This window comes from Astatotilapia calliptera, chromosome 8, assembly GCF_964374335.1.
Source record: "Astatotilapia calliptera chromosome 8, fAstCal68.1, whole genome shotgun sequence".
Lineage (NCBI taxonomy): Eukaryota > Metazoa > Chordata > Actinopteri > Cichliformes > Cichlidae > Astatotilapia > Astatotilapia calliptera.
The window spans coordinates 24376936-24402027 of NC_137429.1; the positions used below are offsets into that span (position 1 = coordinate 24376936).

The following is a 25092-nucleotide window of genomic DNA, read 5'->3' on the forward strand; positions in this document are numbered from 1 at the left end:
TTATATAAGAGCAGATGCTGCTGGTGCAATAAGCTGTAGTTTTACGTCTAATGGATGATGATCTGATTAGTCGACTAATCGCAAAAATAATCGGTGACTAGTCGACTATCAAAATAATCGTTTGTGGCAGCCCTAGTGAACAGATCAAAACACTGACAGAATCCATGGATGGCAGGCTTTTGAGTGTCCTTGCAAAGAAAGGTGGCTATATTGGTCGCTGATTTGTTTTTGTTTTGTTTTTGAATGTCAGAAATGTATATTTGTGAATGTGGAGATGTTATATTGGTTTCACTGGTAAAAATAAATAATTGAAATGGGTATATATTTGTTTTTTGTTAAGTTGCCTAATAATTCTGCACAGTAATAGTCACCTGCACACACAGATATCCCCCTAAAATAGATAAAACTAAAAACAAACTAAAAACTACTTCCAAAAACATTCAGCTTTGATATTAATGAGTTTTTTGGGTTCATTGAGAACATGGTTGTTGTTCAATAATAAAATTATTCCTCAAAAATACAACTTGCCTAATAATTCTGCACTCCCTGTATAGTCATGTGAAGTGAATGTGATTGACTTTCTTCTATTTCTGATCACCATGTCACTGTGAATCGCTTTCATTGTGGACTCAAATTTACACAGAGAGGCATACAGGCTCACTCTCACATTCACAGCTATGGCCAATTTAGAATCACTACTTAACCTAATCAACACGTCTTCGGTCTGTAGGACAAAGCCAGAATATATAGAGGGAAATTACAAAGGAACAGCAACACCCTATTGTCCCCAGTTCTAAAGACCTTGGACACACTACATGGTTTTATTCTTCACTTTTCAGTCACTGGCTTTCACCTCCAAGATAAACTGCTACTCTGAGGACATTTGTGTTTAAACTTGAATCTTCTTATTGTCTAACAAGCAAGCTGGCAAAGGTCTTCTCTTACTTGTTCTCCTGGCAGTTCACAAATGCCAAATGCATAACTCCTGGCTTCCAACTTGAATTTTCTGACTTAACCATGCAGTCACCTGTATGCTTTCCCAACACATAGAGGAGATTAAAATAGTGGAATACTGTGATGAAATATGTAAGACCCATGTGCAGCACCAAAAACCTTCTTGCCACTTCTTTGGTCATTAGTGATTACCACAGCTGACCACAGTTGAATAGATGATGACGACTGGTCTGCAACCACTTGCAAATTGCCTACCAAGCGATAAGAGCATTTGCCTTCAGAGCAAAAATTGAGCTTTTAGAAATGTGTGCATGTTAGTGGTAGGGCACAACCAAAGCAACACAAAGGTTTTTGTCTCTGCACCCTCTTTGGGACCTACTTCACCCAAGCAAAAGCAAGCAACTTCCCAAAACCACTTGCCAACCAGATTGGGAATACACATTTTCCCCTACTAACCAGAGGTTGACAAATGGTTGCTTACCAGTTTCTATGCTTTACTGACCAAACAAAAACTGATCATATCTCATCAAATTGATTATAAGATATAGTTAAGTGGCTTTTTATGGTCACTGTAATTCTGCTGACAGCCTAAGGAGGAAGAAGAAACTTCCGGACAGCTTCAGTCTCCCGTCAAAATAAAATTGAATTGTTAAATAATCTAAGCCATATCAAAAAAATGTCACAAATATCATCATCATTAATAAAATGCTTACAGCAATAGAAGTATATCCCGGAATAGGAGGAGGGTATGACATGTACCTTTACAAGAATGTGCTTTACATGTTATTTTTTCATAAACCTCTTCCTTAGTTTTACAATGGCCATGGCAGCACTTTTAAACTTCTTAATTCATCCCTGCTGCATCTTTAAATTTGTTACTTAATCCTCAATAAAACAGAATAATGGAATATCCATTAAGCTTATACTCATATAACACTCATAGATATCTATTGCAATGCAACTCAAAGCAACCTGATCACAGCCTTATACCAAAGCCTAATGTAAAGGTGGCAATCTCATTTTTAAACCTTCTTCCTTCTCACTGATAAAAAACAAACAAAAAGGCAGCTCATCGCCATGCCAACAATCTCTCTCATCCCGTTTCCTTCTCTCCCTCTCCCCAGCATGCTCTAAATGGCTCACACCATCTCTTTTTCTGCACAGAGGAAATACATTAACTATTCTATCAACATTTAGAGGTAAACATTCTTGGCAAATTTTTCTTCAAATGACACCCAATGATGACACTGGGTGAGAGCACAAACAGACAGCTGATACTGAGAAGGGTATTTCTCTCACTTCTAGTTCTAGGCTTTCTGTCAGTCTTTTGGATTCTCTTGGTTGTTTCTTTTCATTAAATTTACTGGAAGACAGGGAGAAAAATGGAACAACACTCCTAAAATGCCAAGAAATGAAAGCCTTGCTACCTCAAGTACTATTTGAGGCTGATTCAAAGCGCATGCTGGTGCAATGTGTACTACATAACAGCCTCCAGGATATTCAGAAATGCTGAATAAAACCCCTGCAGATTTACAGTAAAAATAATAACACAAACAAAACCACACTGCTTTTCATGGCCTTTCATACACACAAAAAATAAGAGAATGTGATGCTTCCTGATCACTGTGATTAACACGTGATATAACACATGATACACAATCTACAGCTGTTTCCTGAACAAACATGCAGCTTCTTTTTAGCTCAAATGCTATAAAAGTACACTGCAATTAGCTGACCAGCACCAAAGGGTGGCCGACGTTAGCGCCTAGCTAATAGGTATAGCAGCACGTTTAGCTCTGTGTGTATTACATGCACATACCAGCTACTATCAGAAAACTTTGCACCACAAATGAACACAATCACATAAGTATAGTCATAATGAATTAATTGGCCTAAACCCAAGTCGCTGTTATGAATGTTCTTATAACTTGTTGCTGTTGCTTCTGCTCTTTTCAGAGCAGCCATTGTGATTTCTTTAAGTACAGAAAGCACTAGTTCACTCTACCTTCATTAGGCCTTTAAGAAAGAATGTAATACTTGCAAAGCTAATATAATAATTAAGTAGATTTCCCAACCTTTTCATTACACATTATTCTGTATTCAACTTTGAAAATGTACAAAAGTGGACTTTACACTACAGGAAGCATAGAGGGAAACAAGATGGGTTTGGTTTTGCCACGTAGGCAACTAAATGACAACGGAGATAAGACTGGTAGTTATCAAGAGGACAGAAATGGCAGTTGTTTGTGTTGTCTTCTCTGGGTTTAGCTAATCATCCTTGTCTAGTAGTTTTAGGGCTGTGTCCTGTGCCTCCACTTAGCCCAGAACATATACTTTTTTCTACAAACCAAAACAGCCCTAAGAAATGTCCTAAATAGTGGTTCCTGCTGTCCTGACACACAGAAAAAACAAGTTCCTTTGACAGGAAAGGGCCTAACATCAGTTCACTCAGTCCTAGCACACAGTCACCCGCTAGCTAACAAAAAAGAATAAGCTAATTTAACATTAGACATAAACTGGTTATGCAACTATAAAAACTTTATACACACAAGGCTGTGTTTTCTAGTGTTCGTGTTTTGAGATTAATTTGAAAGGTGTACTTACTTGCAGTCAGTGTGTGTTGGTCTATAGTAGAAAGCCGGAACCTTCTGCTCATATTTGGCCTTGGCTGCACTGTTTCCCATTGCAGCCATTAACTGAAAGGAAAACAGAAAGAAAAACCTAGTCATCAAAACACTGTCCGCAGCTCAATATTTAATACTGCATTTCAGATATCAAGGTTAAATGGAAAACCAGATACATTTTATCTACCCAGTTTTTAATGAACCATAATTTTGCTATACTTTACTTGGGGAGATAACTGCATTAAGTTTATTATATTTATAGTAATAGCAGCACCAGTAATATTGGTTTTAATCCTATTACTATCATTAACAATAATAACAGGAAGAAAAAATTCACATTTAACTTTAAATTAGATTAAAAACAGTGGGCTATAGCACAGAAAACCTTAAGTATGTTAGAACTTGTTCACTTGACAATAAGGCTCTGGCTTTCTTATGGGATTAAGGATGGAAATGGCCACACTGCATTGGGACACATTTTCCTCCTGCCCTTGTTCCCTCCGTCGTACATTTCATCCTAGGATAATCCCTTAGCTCAATCCAGCTGGCACAATCCCTCAGTACGCTTCTTCTTATCCTTTAAGGGACTTTGGGGAATGATGCAGCACTGTGGCATTTTATTGTGAACGTCAAATAGAAGCAGATTTCTAAAGAAAGCCACTGAAATTCAGCTCATGTGACGAATGATGAATTTGGCACCTTGAATGAACATGAAATCAATCAATGTTGAATCAGCTGTTCCTGTCATTTGGTATAATCACCTCTGTACCACATCCATTCACTGTATTCCTCTCCTTCATGTGAATTTTTAACTCCACCAGACGGCTGAAAAAAAACCGCTCGCAACTGTCTCAAGCTTCTGCGGAGCATGACCTTCAGTTACGGCTAAACCCAATCTTCATGATAACATGGTTAACGCTGCAATAGCACATGAGACTGGATGACTTCTCGTTATCTACAGTCTAATTTATTATAGATCCAACTGCTTAAGCACATACATATCCATAAAAATAGCAAAGCTGATTCAATTTATATACTGATAAATATGCAGCAGTGTGCAGTGTAGTCTGGGCAAGGATAAAAAAAAAAAGAACGTGCATAATGCATAAAGTGTAACTGAGATTGAATCAGCCACACAAAGCAAGGTGAAAGCTCCAGCTCGACTTCATCCTGGTAACTTATGAGACCCCAGTTAGTACAAGTAATGACAAAAGCCCACAAAGGAGGACTGCTTCCCTTGATCCTGCTTGCCTGCCCCCTCACTTATTTGCATTTAGATGCAATATTTGAGTCATGGTTTTGGGTTTCTGTTGTGCCACTTCCCATTTTATTTTCTCATTTTTAGTGATGTATGTATCTAGTTACTTTGTTCTTTTTTCACATCAGTTTTCACCAGTTACATACTCTTTTACTATATATACTTCTTTGTCTCTCTGTAACATGCCAGATTGTCTTGGAAGTTAAGCTTTCTAGACAGTTTCCTAGTTATATTCCTCATATTCTCTTCCTGGAGTTGTATTCCTTGTGCTTCTTGTTCATATCCTCATTGTTACCCTTCGGGACTTTTTTCTGCACTTTTTCTTGGTCTTCGCCTGGATTGCTAGCTCTGTCGGTGTATGACCAGCCTTTAATTAAAAATGAGATTCTGGTGTATTATGTGGTGTCTTATGTTATATTTTTGAGCCTGCTCCGTTACGCCATTAAAAGCAAGGGTAAGATAATGTGTCCAGATACAGATTAAACATTAGTACATGGTGTAAATAAAGCCTAATGTGGTATTATAATTCCAAAACAAAATGAAGTAATATCCTTGTGATTTGTAGCACCTAGCTGAACACAACCACAGACACATTTCCACTGATCCCAATAGAAGCCATGTTCAGTTAATAAAGTGAATACTGCTGTGGTTCCTCCGATTACTGACATTTTATTGGTATGGGACCAAAACAGAGCTCCAGAGGTCTCAACAGTGATCTCAAAATCATCCTAAAACACTCCCAATTATATTAACCCAAACGCACGTCACAAAGCCCTCGTGTATTCCCGTACCTCAATCAAATGTATCCCCCATCCGCCAATAAATGTGCTTTTGTTCTGGTTTTATCCAAATGCTCTGTCCTTCCTGTGTATTCTTCTTCCATTTTCCTTGCTAACACCCTCACTGCTCACCCCTTAAGTCAAATCCCCATAACATCCCAATTACTGTCCTCCCACATCTTCAACCTTCCTGGTGACTCACATCACCGCCCCCTGAGTCCCTTTTTGTCACAGACTGACAGTCTTTGAGCGACAACACTGTTTCATTCACGGACAACTTTATTTATCCCCAGCAGAGTACAGAAGTCCAAATATGCATTCTGTGTTTACACATTTGCAGGGGCGGTACTAGGATGCCTTGAAGATGTATTCTGACCGGGACATGATCGCAAGGCACACAAGGGAAAAGAGTAAACTATTATTTTACTAATAATGCTTATTGATCCATATGGTGAGATATTCTCCTTCCACTGGGAAGTCAGAGTTAGGCTGAAGGTCAGAATTATGGAGCTGGTTAGAATTCACATATCAGGGCACAGGCATCACAGCAAATCTAAGTATTATTGGAAGATCAATACTGGCTGTATCAAGCCACATGAGACTCTGACTCTTATCATGCAGCATTTTGTTCTATGCTGAAGAAAAACACTATGGCTAATCTAGAAATATAATGAATGTGTCAACAGACAGAGATGCCCTGGGTTTCAAAAATCCACCACTTTTCCTTTAAATGACATCGCTCCTCCTCATTTTTTTAATTCTGTCACATTATCCATAGTCCATATCACATGTCCATTGACTGGGTTGTTTCCATAGAAACAATAGTGATGCTTAAGCTTCAGTTACCATGGTTTTTGTTTTTGTCTGAATGTATTTGGTACAGTCACATATCAAATATGCACGCTTATATTGGGATTTGCACATATTCGTGAAGAATTAAGAATTCTAGCAGTTATTTCAATCGACTCATAACAAAATATAAACATTTAAACTCAGCTGATATAAAACATTGATAGTTTATTCACTTCTCTGAGTTAATAAACTGTTTGGCTTGAAGTTACCCATAGGCAGCAAAGATTAACGTTTGAACCGCCGCCATCTTGGTTTTAAAAAACTGGATGTAACAAAGAAGAGCAATTCTGATTGTGAAACTGCTTGCTCACTGGGTAATGACTTGCCTTTCCACGTTGCTAACTAACATACCATGGATAATATCCCTTTTTGGAACACAGTATGACCCAAAAGTGACTGAGCCCATAAATTCATAAAGAAAGTTTTTACAGAAGTCGAGACAGAAAGCTGCTTTCCCATAGATTTCTATTCAGGTTCCTCATGTGATGTCATGCGGAAGTGACACAGTCACTGGTTGTATCACCTCCAGTGATACATCATGTATTCCCCCACTGGTTGGCAGTGGTTTCTGGAGGTTGCTGGCTCCTGCCAGCTGAAATCAGTTGCCAGCAATATCCTAGTGAATTCTTTGGTTGCTAGCAGAATCCCAGCACTAATAGTTCCTATTAGCCGAGCAATAATACGACTTGAAAAAGTGTGATAAAAACTGGAAATGAAAGTTTGTTGTCAAAGTAAAAGTTGTACCTCAGCAGTGGCCAATATGTTTCAAAAGGCACAACTTTGAAAGCAAATGGTCGATTTAGCAATAAGCTAGCAACCAAAGCAAACACAAGGGGGTTTTGCTTACTGGTTGAGGAGTACACATTGTTGCCAAGTGACATGTGGCTTGGGGGGTCACTGATTGGTCTCTAGGCCACGTGACAGGGGCTTTAGCAATCATTCTCCCAGCAACTGCCATTAGCCTCCAGCAAACACTCACAACCATTTGGCAAATAGTCTTGTTTCCATTGCTTTTGCAATCGTCATGGTGTTAACTAGTGGACTTCAAAGGTATGTGCGATTTTAGGAATGACACATTTCAAAACACACAAAATGTAAAACTAGGAGCCATTTTACTAAAACAAGTGCAAGAGCGACTCAAAAGACAATCCTAACAAAAGGGACTGTTTGCTACAACTGTTAACACCACCACTTTAGTTATGATGCTACAAGTTGCTAAAAACAACCATCTCCGGTGCTAAAACATGAAGCCAAGCCACATGTGTGAAAGTCTAAAGTTCCCCAAACGGTCATTAGTTCTAAAATGACCCCACAGATATTAAAAGCACAGCCTGCTACAAAAATAATTTTGGTCTCTATGGCTATTTTCCACTTTCTTGACAACTGTACAAAGATGAATAATAATATAAGGCATCCATTTAGATTGCATGAAAGCTTATGTTTATGCAATATTTCAGCTGTAGCTGCCATGAATAATGGTGATGAAAAAAAACATACTGCTACCTCGTTAGCTAGTCGACTAAACTGAGTGGCTCACTTTACAACTTGACCATTGTTTACAGTTGTTGCTTTCATAGGTTTTAAAAGCAACTTTCTCACAACTAATACTCGTATGTATGATACATTATAGTGTTTCATGTGTATATTATTCTACAGTTGCAGAAGACTCAAAAATATTTTACATCAGCTTTAGCTAATTTCATAACAATCCACATCTAAAAGTTTGTCCATTTATGTCTAACCAAAGAGATTGTAAAATGGATTTTTAAAATAATTAGTTCACAAACTATATGATTAATAATACAATCATTTCCTTTGCATTCCCTTTTGAATTGACACTGGATGGCTTTTTCCACCAGGTTTGTAAAATAAATAAAAATCAATTAATGTTTAAATCTCTAGTCTCTAGTTCCAAAGTTGCTGGCAGATTTAGCTACCTTCAGACAGAGGACAGGCTAGTTGTTTAGCAATCCCTGAATATCAGGTGATCTCACTGTCTGCCCACATCAGCTGATGGCTTAGCTGATACCTTTCTCCATGTCCAACTGACAAATCAGACTCAGACTGCGGGTTTACTTGTGGTTCCTCGGGTATTTAAAAGCAGGATGGGAGGCAGAGCCTTCAGCTTTCAAATGCCCCCCAACCCCCAGTTTGTATTTGGGAGACACACCTTCTCTACTTTTAGAGACACTGACCGTCCCTTAGTTATACTACAATAGGTCTATACTGCTAAGGGGCTTCCCAGGATGCACTGAGTGTTTCTTCTTCACTCACCTCTTTCCACTCTGTGTTTATACACCACTTTGCAATTAATCAATAGTTACTGTTAATCTCTAGCTCTACACCGCTACCTGAACCTGGTTTATTCCTGTTAAAAGGGAGTTTTTCCTTCTCACTCTCGCCAAGTGCTTCGTCATAGGTTGTCGTCTGATTGTTGGGATTTTCTTTTCTTTTTTCTCTGTACTATTAGAGGCTCCTACAGTGTAAAGCCCCTTGTGGCAACTGTTGTTGTGATTTGGTGCTATATAAATAAAAGTGAATTGAACTCCACACAACAGAGGAGGTGATTGTATTTGATGTTAAATTAAAGCTCTGTTCACGACATTATCATCACAGTAATTTAATAGCATCGCAAAGTTGGTTTTATTGCCATATTTAAAAAAATATATTTGATGCTGTCCTGATAAACACCGTGTGTTACACCTGATCAGACTACACCTCCTCCTGTATTCTCTTGAGAAAATCGTAGTTGTCGCTTGCCTGTGACCCCAAACCATCTGACGCTGTGGAGGCGTAGTGCGAGCAGTATGCTAGCAAAACAGCGGCGTTAGTCCTCCATCTCTTTCTCTCGACACAAAATGTAGGAGTGTAGGAATTCAATGCTGTGGAAGCCTTGTCTCACATTCATTTTATTGTTCAAATGTCAAATGTCATCAAATGTCAGCAAGTGGACTGAGGTTAAAGGTATGTGGAGATTTTTGACATTCCCACCCTACCTCCACCTCGCTGGCATCCCATGTGTCCTGGACAGACTTGACTCGGCTGATGTGTGGGATGCTCCGGTGAAGGAGCGAGCAGGCCTGGCAAACAAACACACCCAAAGTCAGCGACGCCCAGTCTGGTTCTGCAGGAGAGACAGAGAAAGGGAAGAAGGGAGAGCCGGGGGGGGGGGGGATTAGAGAAATGATGAAGGTAAAAGAGAGAGAGGGAAAAGGAGGAATTGAAATTTGTGAAAGCAGGACAAGACCGCGATACAGAGAGAAAGATACAGGACAAACAAAAAAGGAGGGGTGCAAAAGTCTTGTTATGAAGATGCTTTAACAAAAAGAACAGCAGCTCAAGGTTCAGACTATAAATACTGAAGGTGCTGATGCCAGCGCTGTTAAGAGGTTACAGAGGCAAAGTAAATGAAGCGAATATTACACCAGACTGTGGCTGAGTGAGCTCCTGCTCATAAAGGAGAGCAGGGCTGCAAAATATGATTTTGGGGAAATCCTATTTAGCCTACTGGCAGGAAGCAGACCACCTGAGATCTGATCAGACCTTAGTTACCGAGCTAGTTGCATCAGACACACAAATGCACACACATAAAGACTCTGGGAGAATGTGCAAAACTGAAGAAAAACCACTCTCTCTGCAACGCAGCACAACAGCAGCAGCAGCAGCATCTGTGGGTGGTCAGCCAGGGTGCATGTGAGTCACTGTATCACACACAGGCTGAGTCTGCCCATGCTGATGAAGTGTTCAAAGTCAAGAGGCGTGATGTGCAACGGAAAGAGGAAGACAGAGCAAAGTGAGAAACTGAATGTTAGAATATGAGAAAGAGAAACAAAGAGGATCACACATGTGAATACCACAGATGGGCTGATTGGTGGGTAGCAAATGCAAAGAATCACAATTCAAGTTAGCTGACTGGTAAGACTAAATGACAAGCAATCCTGGCAGCCACAGTTAGTTACTTGGAAGTGATCGTCTTTCTGGTTCCAGTTTCTCAGCTGAAAGTTTGGTATTTTTAGCTGTAGACATGGCAGTGTGCATTTGGTGTTTTTTTTTTCCACTGAATACTCAACTATCTCAACTTTTAGGCTGATTACTGACAAAAACTAAGGGAGAATAGCGAAGGGATGGGAAGTAAAGGAAGCATCATTTACGAAAAGAAAGTTCAATTCCAGCATCAGGCCGGGGTCTTTTTGTGTGGAGTTTGCATGTTCTCTCCGGCTACTCTGGCTTCCTCCCACAGTCCGAAAACATGCAATTAGTGGGGATAGGTTAATTGATAAGATAAGATAAGATAACCTTTATTAGTCCCACACGTGGGAAATTTGTTTTGTCACAGCAGGAGTGGACAGTGCAAAAGTTATGAGGCAAAAATTAGAATACAATAAGAATAAATACAGTACACAACTGTACAGAATAGAATAAAATAAAATACTATATACAGTAGAATAAAATAAAATAAATATACAATAAGATAAAAATAGAATACAAATACAGCAGACCACACCATAAAAGATAGCAGAAGCCACAACAGAGTCATAGAAGGTCTTCAGGAGTGGGCCCTCCACTCCAAACGACCTGAGTCTCCGCAGCAGGTACAGCCTGCTCTGCCCTTTCCTGTAGAGGGCGTCTGAGTTATGAGTCCAGTCCAGTCTATTGTTCAGATGAACAATCAATCTAAATTGCCCATAGGTGCGAATGGTTTTCGGTCTCTGTGTGTGAGCCCAGTGACAGACTGTCAGCCTGTCCAGGGCGTACCCTGCCTCTCGCCCTATGAGAGCTGGGATAGGCTCCAGCGCCCCCCCAAAACCCTGAAGAAAAGGATAAGTGAATGGATGGATGGATGGGCCTGACACAGCACTAAGACCACTTTAAGTGTGTCTGAGGGAAATCCTTAACGTTTTGGTTTCTGTCACTTGGTCTGTGCCATTATTTTTTCTTTTTCTGTTGTTATTTGTGTGCTCTTGCAGCATTTTTCTATTTGCTACTTAAGTTGCAATCTATTTGACCTCTCTGGACCACCGTAGTCTTCTTCCATCGAGCCAGTTACTGTACATTGTACTATATTGTAAGTAAACAGTCAAGCAGGGCGAGCTTATTGAGACAAACATGTGAATAACAAGTCCATGAACATTTTTTTAGTCAGAGCCAGTTATTTCCATCTTTTATATACAGTCTGTGCTATCAGTATGCAGTATTAACGAAAACAAAATATATTTTATAAGTTCAAAGGTGATTATATTGGCTAATGTTAGTGTGCAGGTGTGGCATTTATGGATTAAGATGTTGCTAATGGATGCATATGCATGTGTGTGTATACTGTGCTACAGAACATATGCACATCCTAACCTGCATGTGCACAGCTACAAGCGACTGAAAGTACTGAGGGTGCCCTTACTGAGCAACATTCAAAAGTCTTTCTCTCTGTATCTCACTCTCTGTGCAGCTGCTATTTCTTAAATAAAGAGGCCCTCAGCGTGGCGCACCACAGACACACACACATGCACACACAGTGACAGCAGTGTGTAATACTCAAGGGAATCATATGAGAGGCAGGGGAACGAAAGGTTGAAGGAGGCAAAAAAAACCAACCCAAAACCCAACACCATTTCTGCATCTCTGTCGTTTCAAGGCTGAAGCGGAAAGGTTTAGAGATCTGGATGGAAGCGGAGAACAGAGATGAGGGTTTGGAGGACTGGAAAAAGCAAACAGAGGGATGATGTGAGTTCCCCCGAGAGCGCTAGCTGGCATCTGCGATAATCTTCCTCCATTTCATCTCTTTTAACCCATGACAAGCAGGTGATGCTTTTATAAACGTCAAGTCATCCTTTAATCATTCTGGAGTGCAATGAAGCTTCAAGCAGCAGCGCTTTAATGTAAGGGAATCAAACCTCTTCCTTTTTAGGTCTTCGCAACAACAATATAAAAACTCACAGGCACCCACACAAACACACACACACGCACACACACACACTCACACCAAACCAACCCCTGCTGACATGAAAACATACAACCTGCCATTCGGTGGTGAGGTCATCTCTGTCTGAGTCAGGCCTTACAGAGAAACAGGCGGCACTCAGGGAGATTACTGTGGCCGCATGACTGACTAACAACACACAAACACACACAAAACCACACACACACACAACTACACATGCACATACGCAGAGGGCTTTTTCCTCTACATGTACATGAGTGATGTTTCTCAACAGGATAGCTGTGAACAACAGATGCACAGTCGTAGTGAGCAGGAGGTGGAAAATTCCTGATGTAGTGTGACTTTTTTTTCCTTACAGTGCATATGCTGTTTGAGACATGGTTTTTTCTTTAAATGCAGCAGTACTGTGTTGCATCTCTGAGCAACTGTTCAGAGAGAGGAGACAAAAAGCTTTGCAGGAGATCTTATTGGGCTCACCTCTTAGGGAGACACCGGAGCTTTGGACAGAGGATGAATGAATGGGTGAGGGGCATTTATATTCTTACAGTGGCGGCCTGTGACTGTGAGCATCTGCAAGCACTTTCATGCATCTGCAGCAGAGTCATTTGTACAGTATGTCTCATACACATGCCTGTCAGAAGTGGCATTGTGTTGGAGATTAATAGCTAGAAAGTAGGGCCATCTGAGGTTATGACCCAGTGTGTTGGTTAAAAAAAAACCCAAGAACAGACACCACAACATGCTTTCATTTCTCTCAGGGGTTTTTCATTTTAAAAAGACAGACGTTCCAGAGGAAATGTCTCTGCAAATACAAATATTGCCCATTGAATCCATTGAATTTGCTGTTCCCAAATCATTGATTCGTGTTTCTTACCTGCTGCCATGGGGATAGATTTTAAGGCTATGACTGTTGGGTAAGTATCATAATTTTCCTTGAGCCACTGTGGGCTAGTGTGGTCACTGTGTGTAGCGTGGTTCACTTAAATAGAGGGCTAACTCTCAAGTCCAAAACACGGGTTTGTTTAAAGTAATTGTTTCACAAAAAATACTCCATCTTTGTTATTGATGGATTACTACCTCATTACTTTTCTTTGCTTTTCATGTTCTTAACTTGAGGACATTTTTTTTTACTAATAGATCTTATCCAATGCTAAAGTCTGTTCTAGAAGCAAGTATCACTGCACTGTGTTCCTTTCATTTTAAGGTCACTTGGACATGCTTGGTAAATTCCACTCCCCCCCAACTTCTATTCTGAGTACACGAGTACAAACAAAGGAGGAAATGCATTTGCTGAAATGCCACTGGTTCTAAAACTGAGGGCAATTTCTCTTTTACCAGCTATCAACAGTAATGATTGGTGCACAGAAAATGAACTCTTGGGGTATCTCACAGATATACTGGACGCCTTCAAACATTGCCCACAGCAATCCAAAACCAATGGGTGATGGTTGATGCCCATACAGTAGACATTTTTATGGAAGGACCAAACAAACTATGTAGCTTTTAGTTATAACCTTACTATAACATAAGGTATAAAGATAGAAGTACTAGGCCACACCGCTTTATCTTAGAATTAAAGCTGATTTTGGGCTCATTGGCCCAAGTATACAAAATCATAGCTTAAAAGGAGCATTAATACTGAGCCACTTTACGCAAGTGGCTCAGTATTTTGATAATGATGATGTCACTATGTCAACCCCTATATTTAGTAGAATAGCTAAATGTATAGCTAATAAATAAATAGCAAAATATTTGTTTCAGAACAATCCTGCTGAGCTTTGTTGGCTAATTCATGCAAGCACACCTTCCTGAAAGGTTACTTTGTCATGTTAATACAATATTTCTACAGTTACCTCATAATCATTGGGTCAAACAGCTTTCTAGAACATAAAATACTTCAAGGAATTTTTTTGTCCTGTATCCCTAAAGGCTGGTGTGTAGTTCCAATAAAGAGGAATTAGCGTTCTGTCTCCCTGAAACTCCCTAAAAAGGAGACTTGGTGAAATCCTTGACAATGAAACGTCTGAAAAAAGTACACTAAGCAGTTGTATGTGTATATGTTTTTGTGTGTGTGTGTGTGTGTGTGTTACGTGGGCTTGTTGTTATGAGGTCACTAGAGTCTTGGAAAATTAAGAGTGTGGGTTGACCTCAACTTCCTTGAATCAAATGCTCTGTTTGATTTCATATACCACCCACTGTTTTGTTCATTTTCAACATGCTCTCCTTTGGTGATCTAATCAATAACACCTTAATGTTAAACACCAGAAAGACCAGTTCAGACAATTTCAAAAAGGTGTATTTCATTTCCAGAAGAATCCAGAACAATCTACTCATCTATTTTTGTACTGATTTTAAACTGCTTCTTATTATGTATCAAGGCTTTGTGCTGCCATATTTATTAGAATGCTGTATTATTTCAGTCGGTTGCCTGCTGGATGACAGAAAAAGACTGTAACTTTACTAAATCGAGCCTACAGCAAGGCAAACAGACCATAGTCTAAGAAACAGAAAGGTCTAAAGATACTGATACATTTTATCATTAGTGCCTGATTCCACATTAAAGAAGTTTATATTCTATATTTACAGTGAGCTTCATGTTGCTAAACAGATGCTTGACTTATATATACACAAGTCAAGCATTATACAATTTTATATATCTAAAAAATTCCCCTCTCGCCCCTGTGGGCGGTCTTTATCCATTAAGCTCGGGTCCTCTACCAGAGGCCAGGAGCTTGAGGGTCCTGCGCAGTATCTTAGCTGTTCCTAGGACTGTGCTCTTCTAGACAGAAATCTCCGATGTTGTTCCTGGGATCTGCCGGAGCCACTCGCCTAGCTTGGAGGTCACTGCACCGAGTGCTCCGATTACCACTGGGACCACTGTTACCTTCACCCTCCACATCTTCTCAAGCTTTTCTCCCAGCCCTTAGTACTCCTCCAGCTTCTCATGTTCCTTCTTCCTGAAGTTGCCATCATTCGGTATCACTACATCTATCACTACGGTCGTCTTCTTCTGTTTGTCTACGACAACTATGTCCGGTTGGTTAGCCACCACCACTTTATCTGGAAGTCCCACAAGATCTTAGCTCGGTTATTCTTGACCACCCTAGGGGACGTCTCCCATTTTGACCTCGGGGCTTCCAGGCCATACTTGGCACAGATGGTTAAGAGAACTTTGTAAATATTCTCTCAGGCTTTTTGTCAGTATTACCCAGCAGAACTGTAAGCAAGAACACAGAACTTGAGCTGGAATGGAGATGTAACAGTCTTTAACCTGCCTGCTGCTTAGAGCTAAGTTAGAATGTATTATTGAGCAAACTGTGAATAGAGCAGGTAACTGAGAATTACCCTGAAGCAAGTGCTCTTCATGCATCCAGCCTACTGCACACTCTAACCGAATGACAACCTTTGCTGAAATCAAACAATTTCATGTAGCGAGAGTACATTAGAAGTGGAGAACCTCCTGCTGCTCTTGAGAAAGCAGACTGCAAAGGATGACGTAAAAACATTTGTTCAGGATTTCGTCCGATGTCAGATCATAAAAAAATGCTCAAAACACCTTAAAATTAAAGTCCATGTGATCCTAAACTGTATTACTGACTGGCGTAAAATAGGGACCGTAACCTCCTTGTGACTTAAAAAAATTGATGGTTGCCCATTTCATCACATTTTTTTGCATTCGTCAACCAACTGTGAGTGGTGGTGCTGATGGTCAACACGTTACGATCAATCTATGTTTGTTTGTCTATGCTGAAAGCAAACCGTCTACAGTGAGTCTGTTTGCAATAGCAAACTCGACTTAGATGAGTGTCAACTTGTATTCTGATTATTTATTATTTATTTCTGACTCGGACTTGAACCCAGGCCGGCCGCTTTCAGACGTTTCAAACCTAAAAAACCCCCAGAAAGCAATGAGTGGTACTGCAAAAGGAACCTAAACCTCGTTATATCTCATCTTGGACCTGCTGATTTGCTGTTCTATAAACACCTTCTGCACACCTAAAAGGATTGCTGAGGCTTCTCTCTGGAGGCAAAAAAATCATTTGTGTGTCCTCAGCAGAGGGCAGAACCACAGTGCTGCTGAGCTACAGAGAAACCCCGCAGTACAAGCGCCCAGCTCAGCCTCTCAGCGGTCTCATCAAAGCGCACCAGCAGAGTGAAGATAGGGGAAGAAACGCAAAGGTAAGGAAGGGCAAAGTAAGAATGACTAAGCATTACAAAAACATCCACAAGCCATGCGTGTTTTCAGCCCAATTCCAGCAAGCTTTCTGCCTGCTTAATGAATGCTGTATCTGAGATGGGACGATAAGACACGGGTGAGGAAGGACAGGCAGGTCACTGCTGATGCTGCGATGTGTTTTACTTTGTAAGTCTGCAAATTCACGAACAATAGAAGGATTTCATGCGATGTCGCGTAGCAGGGAAAATAGAGGACCTCATCTTTCAGGAAAAGCAGGCTAACCTGTCACCTTTATAGCAAAGTAAAGCTAGAAACTGTCTTTTTTCTGACATATTTCATTCTTCACCAAGAAAGATCTTTCTGTTTGGAGTGCTTCTGCACGGGTTTCCTCCCACACACCGAAGATCTGCTTAAGGTTAATTTGTGATTCTAAATTAGCTGTAGGTGTGAAATCGAGAAAAGGCGAGAGCCAGACAACCACACGACGGCGAGTGGACTAGACTCCAAAATAATTTTGTCTAGCACAATGCATGCTTTTCTTATTTCCTAATCCCATTTGAATTATCGTGTGAGTCATTGCAGAAAGCGATATATTTCTGGAGAAGACCTTTTCAGAGTGTAAATGTTTACTTGTAAACTAGCTGAAAGCCCTCACACCCACTTAACAGTCGCTTGTCTTGGTTTCTGGTCTGGTCTTAAATTTATGCATACAGACTCTTTAACAAATGCACCACTGTGATTAATGCAATCAGATTTCAAACAAATTTAAATGTCTGTACTCCCACTAAGTCAACTAGGAGAAGAACTGTGTGAACTGCAACATCTGGGAATGGCCATTATACAAGATTAATTGAGGGACATGCTGCCGGCATCTCCTGGGAGATAAAATAAGTGCATTTTTTATATAGGCCTGTGAAAAATGACCCTTATGTTCCCTCAATCTATGAAATGACCAAACAGTCTTCTGATGAGTTTATGGCCTCAATCGCTAGTTTCATTTCTCACTGAACACAGCATGTTGTTCATTTTGTAAACTGTGGCCCTATTAAAGCAAAAGAGGGGGATAAAGTAGAGCATCCTTTAGGGCAGCGGCCCCCAACCTTTTTTGCACCATGGACCGGTTTATGTCCGACAATATTTTCACGGCCCGGCCTTTAAGGTGTTGCAGATAAATACAACAAAAATTTAAAAAAAAAAAAAAAAAGATTCATAACACATGGGAAAAGACCCAGGGAAACCGAGTTAACAATAAAAATGATTAAAAAAAATAGAAAACCCAGAAAACCATAGATTTCACACCCGAGCATCAACTCTCGCGGCCTGGTACCAAATGACTCACAGACTGGTACTGGTCTGTGGCCCGGGTTTGGGCACCGCTGCTTTAGGGCAGATCCACCTTGTCGATGACAAGTTTCTACCTGGGAAGTGTGCAATGTTGCTCTGTTTCTTAGTCAGTGACTGATGTGTAAAATGAGTAAGAAAATTCTGAGTACAGGGAGAAGGTTACTGGGTTCGAAATCAGCCTGTGGCCTGAACGAACAAGCTTGTTCTCACCATGCTTGTGTGGATTCTTTCCAGGTTTTAGATTGGATATACGAGTGCAGGGTGTACCCCACCTCTCGCCCTTCGATACCTGGGATCCAGTTCTCCCACAAGCCAGAACTGGATAAGCAGAACAAGGATAGATGGCACTCGTTTAAGGAAAATCAAATGTTTGCTTCACTAAATATGAAAAAACTATTTCCCATTTTGTACTTACCTCTTTGTACGGTATCTGTTATATTCTACTTAACAGCCACAATGATGTTTTTTTCCTTTCTCTTTTGTCTATTGAGCGGATTTGTCTGTTTTTCTCTATATTGAAACCATCTCATAATTGAACCACCAAAACCAGCATCAAAAATTCATATCTTGATGAGATGTGAATTATTAGCCTGGGGATTCCTGGTTCCTGCCAACAGGGGAAGTGGTACTGGTGGGGGTTTCATCTGTGCTGCTTGTACTCTTGTGAAATTTTATGAAAGAAGCACAGTAATTAGGAAACAAAGCAGTTGGATTCAACTAAACTATAGCACGCATGCTGAAGGAAATTTCATCACCTCGAGGAAAGCGAGTGTATACGACTTGGCGGATCAGATTTTCCAGCTCCTTCCCCTAAGCTGTTGTATTACATCCTGGATACAATTGGCACTGCCACACAGAACAGAACATCAACTGCTCTTCAGAGGCGAGATTCTATTGTGCAATCATTGCAAAGGTGAAAGTGGTGTACTTGCCAGGGAAAACTGCTTAACAGTTTTAGCTCGGGAACATTCAATGCCAATCTTTCCCTGAGGCATAGTGAACTGTTGCAGAACAGTGAACAAATCATCAAAAACGACATCCCAAGAGACAAATAACGCTTGATCAGTGTAAATCATTGTGCCAGCTTTCCCCAAACAGCTTGTAGTCATGCTAGCTGGCCTGTGAGTCTGTACAGGTTTGCAAATAAATGCTTATGCTAGCACAGCCACACGCTCACAGAAACAATGCTAATGCTAACCGTCTATAACCTTTACCATGTTCATCATCTTAAAGAAGACAGCATACTTGACAAGGATGTCTTTTAGACACATAACAGATCAGGTTTCATTTTAATTTCAGCTTGGAGAATTGGCTTCCAGCATAAGTAACACTTATAAAGTACTTTCTTTCCTCAAGTATGCTAACATTTACTAATTAACAATGAAGCTAATGACTACTGCCCATCAGTATTCTACTCTCTTTTCTACTCTATTCTACTGAACAACCATCCCATATGTTTTAATAGCATTCACGTATGGCTGGGGTCTCACAGGGGTCAGCTAGGATGCATCTTCTGAATGCCACAAATATCCACAATTTTCCACTAAACCCAGCACACCAATGGGACTCATTTGTAAACTCCTTAGTAAGATATCTACTGAGCCTATTGTTCATACTAATCAATTTTTATAACTCTAATTAAGGTTAAAAAACTAGGGTCATTGACGAAAAGTATAACGAAAATAACAGTGATGCCTTGCTAACTACCATAAACTTAATTTCAAGTGATAATTTCACACTTTGTTAGCTTTCAGCGGATATGTACCAAAACCTCTTCTTGTGGATGTGGCTCTGCAACACTGTGGCTAATTTTAATTGACTTTATTTGGGCTGGTGGAGGGTTGGTTGAGGTATCCATGTGCAAACTTATATTATATCAAGTCATGGGTTTGGACTCAAGGTTGGGTTAATTGGTGATTCTAAATTACAGAGATGTGTGAATGTGAGTGTGAATGTATTGTCTGTCTCTCTGTGTTAGGCCTGTGTCAGGCTGGCAACCTGGGTGTACCCTGCCTCTCCTCCTGTGGTCGCTAGGATAGACTCCAGCCCCTTTGCAACCGTGAATTGGATGGATGGATGGATGGATGGATAGATGGATAGATGGATAGATAGATAGATAGATAGATAGATAGATAGATAGATAGATAGATAGATAGATAGATAGATATTGGCCAGGTGGAGGGCAGTCTGAGGTATCCATACACACATAGAGATAATATTAAGTAGTCATGGTTTTGGAGTCAAGCTGTCTGCTAAGACACAAGCCCACTGGAGCTAACGGTACAAATCAATCTCTGAGTTATTTTGAGGTGAGTCGTTGTTCCCTGCTGCACCACTACACCGGATTTCAGTGTTCCCCCCGCCCTGCCAAATCTCACTTTAACCATTGTGTAAAAGCTGTTATAAACTGACAAAAGGCTGAACTGTTGTTATGTAGGTTGCTGATAATAAAAAAAAGGAAAATAAAAGAAAAATGCTTCTGCTAATTAAAAGCTGCATCAACCACAAAAAATAACAACCTTTCCACCTTGCTACAATCACAATGAAATCCCTCTTTAAGTGTCTACCCCTCAGACAAAGCTATCTTGTCTTGCAAAAGTGCCTTTGGCTCAAATAAATAAATAAATAAATAAAATGTAAAAAAAACAAACAATGCTGCTCTGCTACAGCCAGTCCTCAGAGGAGCCGTAACCGGGGCCAAGGAACAGGCGTCCCGGGCAGGCTCGGCTCCAAGCACTGGGCGTTCGGCCCGTACTGGAGCCTCGACTGGCCACTCACTGGTTTACTGCCATTTGAGCAACGAGGAAGGAGGGGTGTACTGAAAGGATGATGAAGAGAGGATCTGGGTGGGGGGGGGATGAAGACAGTGAAAAATGAACATAAATAGCTGCACAGGAATAGGGTGGACACACAGTCAGGAACATGTAAAGCAAAACCACTCACACACAAGTAATAACTGAGCTTTATGGAGGTTGCTGACAGTGTAGACTGTAATAACACAAAACCACACACACACACACGGAGTGAGGAGCAGAATTGGCATGTCTTCACACAGTTTAATTGGTTTATGGCTCAGACTTATAAGTCCAGAGTCCACTGTCAGGCCTACTTTGGTCTACTTTGTCCTCGGGTATCTGCGGGCCTTTGTCATCAGACTCGCTCAGACTTGTGCGGTTCTGAAGTGCCAGTTGGCTCATGTACCCCCTGCTGGTGTACAGCGGCTCGAAAGGCACACGCGCACCGGCAGCTGGATGCGCTGACTCCACCGGGCGCCGGGTTTTCAGTAACGGGGCTGGTGGACGGGGTGGAGGGGGGAAGGTTTGCCTTACCTGGATTGCCGCAGTCCGCGCACTTGTCGTTGCCCGGTCTCGCCAGCACGTCCTGCAGCTGCAGCTTGTTCCCCTCCGCTTCCAGCGCCATGGTGAGTTTATCCGTCCAGCCTCACCGCGGTGGGAAGAAGGTGCCCAAGAACATCCGCCGCTGGGGTCCAGCAGACAGACAGACTGGTCACCTGCCACCTCCGATCCGAGCTGTGCCCGAGGATAAGAGAGCAGAGAGAGAAAAGGAAACTGAGCGATCCGCGCCGAGAGCTCTTTCTGCCTCTCACTGATAGCTCTATTACCCAGGCTCTTTGGCTGCATAATAATCAAGCCCACACGTTACCATCGCCGCCTCCTCCCCTCCTCTGTCTGCCTGCTTTCCCTTCAGCCTTATATCTTAGAAAAGTGAGACATCCAGCGGTGAGCTAGGTGAAGCTGCACGTTTAAAGAATCCAGTGGAGTCGGATCCTGCGCTCGTGCAAAAATGTCATTTAAATGAAACTGATAACATGAACGTGCTCTGAATGCACACGCAGAAACGGAGAGGTGAATAAGTGTGCCTACTATTAATAAATACATATTAACATATATCTCCCATCTGAGGGAAGGTTGCAGGTTGTTTCCGAGGTTGCACTCTCCTGGATGGAGACCCCTGATTACCACTGGGATCGCTTTGGACTTCCACATCTGTTCCAGATGTTCCTTCAGCCGCTGGTAATTTACTATTTTCTCCTGCTCCTTCTTCCTGATGTTGCTGTCTGCTGCGATTACCACATTTAACACAACTCACACCACAGCGCATTTGGCCTGTTTCTCTTAACCACCTTTGTTGGTGTCTCCCAGCAGGACTTGGGGACTTTTAGGGTATATGCAGCACAGATGTTCTTGCACACAGACCCAGCTTGCATCTTACATCCTGTTGCCTGCCATGTGTTGGATAGTCTCTGGGGCAGCCTTGCACAGTCTGCAGCTTGGGTCCTGTTGGTTGTGGTAAACGCTTACTTCTATGGATCTGGCACTTGGGGCCTGTGTTTGTGTTGCCATCATCGGAGCCTCTGCGCTGTCGGCTTCTAACCAGTAGGATTTCCTAATGTCAGTCAGTTCCTCTGTCTGTCATCCCATGTAGGGGCTTGGTCGTCCGTGACAGTTTCTCTTCCTGTTCCTCATCACCGTCTGTCGGCAGCTGCCTGAGGCAATCGTTTTTGATGTTGCATCAAATCATTTTTAAATAATATTTTCAACCAGCAGTTATGATTTTCAATTTCTTACAGTATCTAAGAGAACAGTATGAATCGGTTCTATCAGATTCAGTGTACAGTTAGAGTTTCTTTTTTAGTCCGTTATATTATTTTGAATTATGAAACTGTTTTTTAGTTTTCATGAGAACTTTATTTTGCAAAGTATCCAAAGTCATTTGTTTGTAATGAGGGGAAATTCTGATCACTGTGCTTTCCCCCTGTAGTCCTATAGTATCCGTTTGCTATTGTGCATTACATGGTCATTTTTAGCAGACTGGTTGTTAATGCCACGGAAAAAAATAAGTTACACATTTATTAAGACCAAAATTAAACCCATATATGGGTTTAATTAATATCAGCTCTTATTCTTTCACGAAAGTGCGGACAGTTTACGATAGCATCAATCGATTACTAATGTCTGTCTGCCGAGCCCTCAAAATAAAACGTCATACTTGCGCGACAGCAGGGTCAAACGGAGAGGCTGTTGTTTATGTCAAAACATTTTGAGACGGCCCTCTGTGAACTGAGAGAAAATGTCTACCGCTATGAATTTCGGGTCGAAGACTTTTAAACCTCGGCCTCCGGACAAAGGCTCGTTCCCTCTGGACCATTTCGGTAAGCTCCAGCTGAGCCTGTCTGCCCCGTTAAATAACTCTCGTTCCCCTCACCGCAGACACAACAGCGACAGAATTAATAATAACTGTGACAGTGTATGCTATAAATATTTAGAAATGTTTTAAATAAGTGCAATGCACTCATAGACCTTTGTCTAAGCCAGCTGCCTTTTAGCAGGATTGGTACATGGACGTTTACAGCGATGCTTGATGCTATTGCTATTAGGACAGAAGGTCTGAAGGACAGACTGTAATGAAAATAGCGTTTACACAAACATGTATGATGTGCTGCTCTGCGTTATATTTATACCAGTTATAAATGTTATTAACTACATTAAACTTCTGATCAGTTTGCTTTATTAAAATAAGAGACATTTAATGAAAATGAAGATTGACCACCACACATCTTTCATGGTTTTCAAAACTATAATTGGGTGCACAAGTTTGAAATTATTTTCTTTAATCAACACAGGCTCATATATGTACACCCGCACTATTTGGTTAAATGTTCGTTAGCAAGTTGCACCTTGGTTGCACTTTAAAGAAATTATGAAAGCTCAAAATGACCATTCATGCGCATGATGAGTGTATGTAAAACAACTCGCTCACAAACAACAGGAAACTTTGTAGGACAACGCCTCACCTGCTGTTTGATTTTTTTCCCTTTCATTTGAAAACACAAATGTCTGTCCTGCTCTATATAAACTGCACAGAACCTTCAAGCAATATGTTGGCAGCAGCCCTTCACTTAAAAAGCTAGAAAAGTATCATGATACACAGTCATGGACAGAAAGTTTTGGCAGTAGCACAAATGTTGTGTTTCATACAAACTTCACTGATTCTGTTTTTATTAACATGATTTTTTTTTCTGCGTGTATGATCTACAGAAGAACCCTCATTAGCGTGTCATAACTTTCAAAGACTTTTAATGGCAATTAAAAATCAAATATGTGCATTATGTTGTTGGCCATTGTTCTCGATAACTTGTGCTGGATGTCAGCTTCTTCTGTAAATCCTGACTGATGATCGTGATGGGCCGCCTTATCGGGGCTGAAAGTTGATGACAACCTGTGGGCTCCTGATTCTTTAATGTTCCCCTTAAGCACTAGCGTTGTGTGGCTCGGAAGAAACAGTTTTATTACTGGGGGTTACAGATGACCATACAAATGCACAAGTCCTGATTTTGTCCTTTTGTTTTTCCAGGAGAGTGCAAAGCCTTCAAAGAAAAGTTCATGAAATGTCTCAGAGAGAACAACTATGACAACTCCATGTGCCGACTGCAGTCCAAAGACTACCTGGAGTGCCGAATGGACCAGTAAGAAAGCCAATGAAAATGTTACCTAGTGAATCGACAAAGGTAATGTGTATAATCGTCTTGGTTTTATTTTTTGTTTTCAGTCAGCTGATGACCAAGGAGCCTCTGGAGAAACTGGGATTTAAGGACCTGATGGATCCTCCCCCCAGCCAAGCAGGCAAAGACAACAAATCCTGATTTGACTCCACATCTGCTGTTTCCAAAGTGCAGAAGCATAGAATAAAGTGCTGTGACCGTGAGCTGACAAGGATGACTGCAAAGACTCTGAACATGCAGCTCCAGCACGAGGACTGTGTGTTTTCAGTCAATACAAATTAATTTTGTACATAAGATGACTTTATGTAATATATAGAGATGCTGTTTTGCTTGTCAATAAATCTTTTTTATCTAAACTTTTATTTTGGAGCCTTTGACACAGTTGCAGCAGTGACATTCTCTGAACAGTTCAAAAACAAACCCGCTTATCAAAAATCGACTACTCTTATGTTTCTCGAACACAACCTTTATGAAATTTAAAGGCTCCCTGGATCTTCTCAAATCCTGTATGGTGGAATTCAAACCAAATGTGCCTGTTTGGCATTTAAGAGTGTTTATTGTTAAGTATTTTTGATACTGTCCCATGAAATGACCAAAACGAATGATTCGTCCATGTCAGAGAAAAGTCGTTCTCCTGGAAATCCTT

General features: G+C 40.9%; 2 protein-coding genes across 2 annotated transcripts in view; one reads left to right on the forward strand and one right to left on the reverse strand.

Moving 5' to 3' along the window:
- Positions 1-22723, reverse strand: part of LOC113027659 (arf-GAP with dual PH domain-containing protein 1-like) — a 37045-nt gene extending 14322 nt beyond the window's left edge. The window contains exons 1-3 of the mRNA XM_026177323.2: positions 21253-22723; positions 9464-9591; positions 3559-3650 (exon numbers count right to left, since the gene is read on the reverse strand). Coding sequence (XP_026033108.1) covers positions 3559-3650; positions 9464-9591; positions 21253-21343 — 311 coding nt within the window. The 5' untranslated portion in view covers positions 21344-22723. The remainder of the gene's footprint in view (positions 1-3558; positions 3651-9463; positions 9592-21252) is intronic.
- A 140-nt stretch (positions 22724-22863) lies between these two features.
- Positions 22864-24802, forward strand: cox19 (cytochrome c oxidase assembly factor COX19). The gene is made up of 3 exons (XM_026177326.2): positions 22864-23096; positions 24299-24410; positions 24494-24802. Exons 1-3 carry the CDS (start codon positions 23015-23017, stop codon positions 24585-24587), a joined length of 288 nt encoding a protein of 95 aa, XP_026033111.2. The 5' UTR covers positions 22864-23014; the 3' UTR covers positions 24588-24802.
- Positions 24803-25092: the final 290 nt, after the last annotated feature.

What these genes read in the sequence shown, in the direction of transcription:
- cox19 (XM_026177326.2), top strand. Translation starts at nt 23,015, where the DNA reads ATGTCTACCGCTATGAATTTCGGGTCGAAGACTTTTAAACCTCGGCCT. An exon ending in GTTCCCTCTGGACCATTTCG is followed by an intron (nt 23,097 to 24,298) that starts GTAAGCTCCAGC and finishes TTGTTTTTCCAG; the next exon opens with GAGAGTGCAAAGCCTTCAAA. An exon ending in CTGGAGTGCCGAATGGACCA is followed by an intron (nt 24,411 to 24,493) that starts GTAAGAAAGCCA and finishes TTTTGTTTTCAG; the next exon opens with TCAGCTGATGACCAAGGAGC.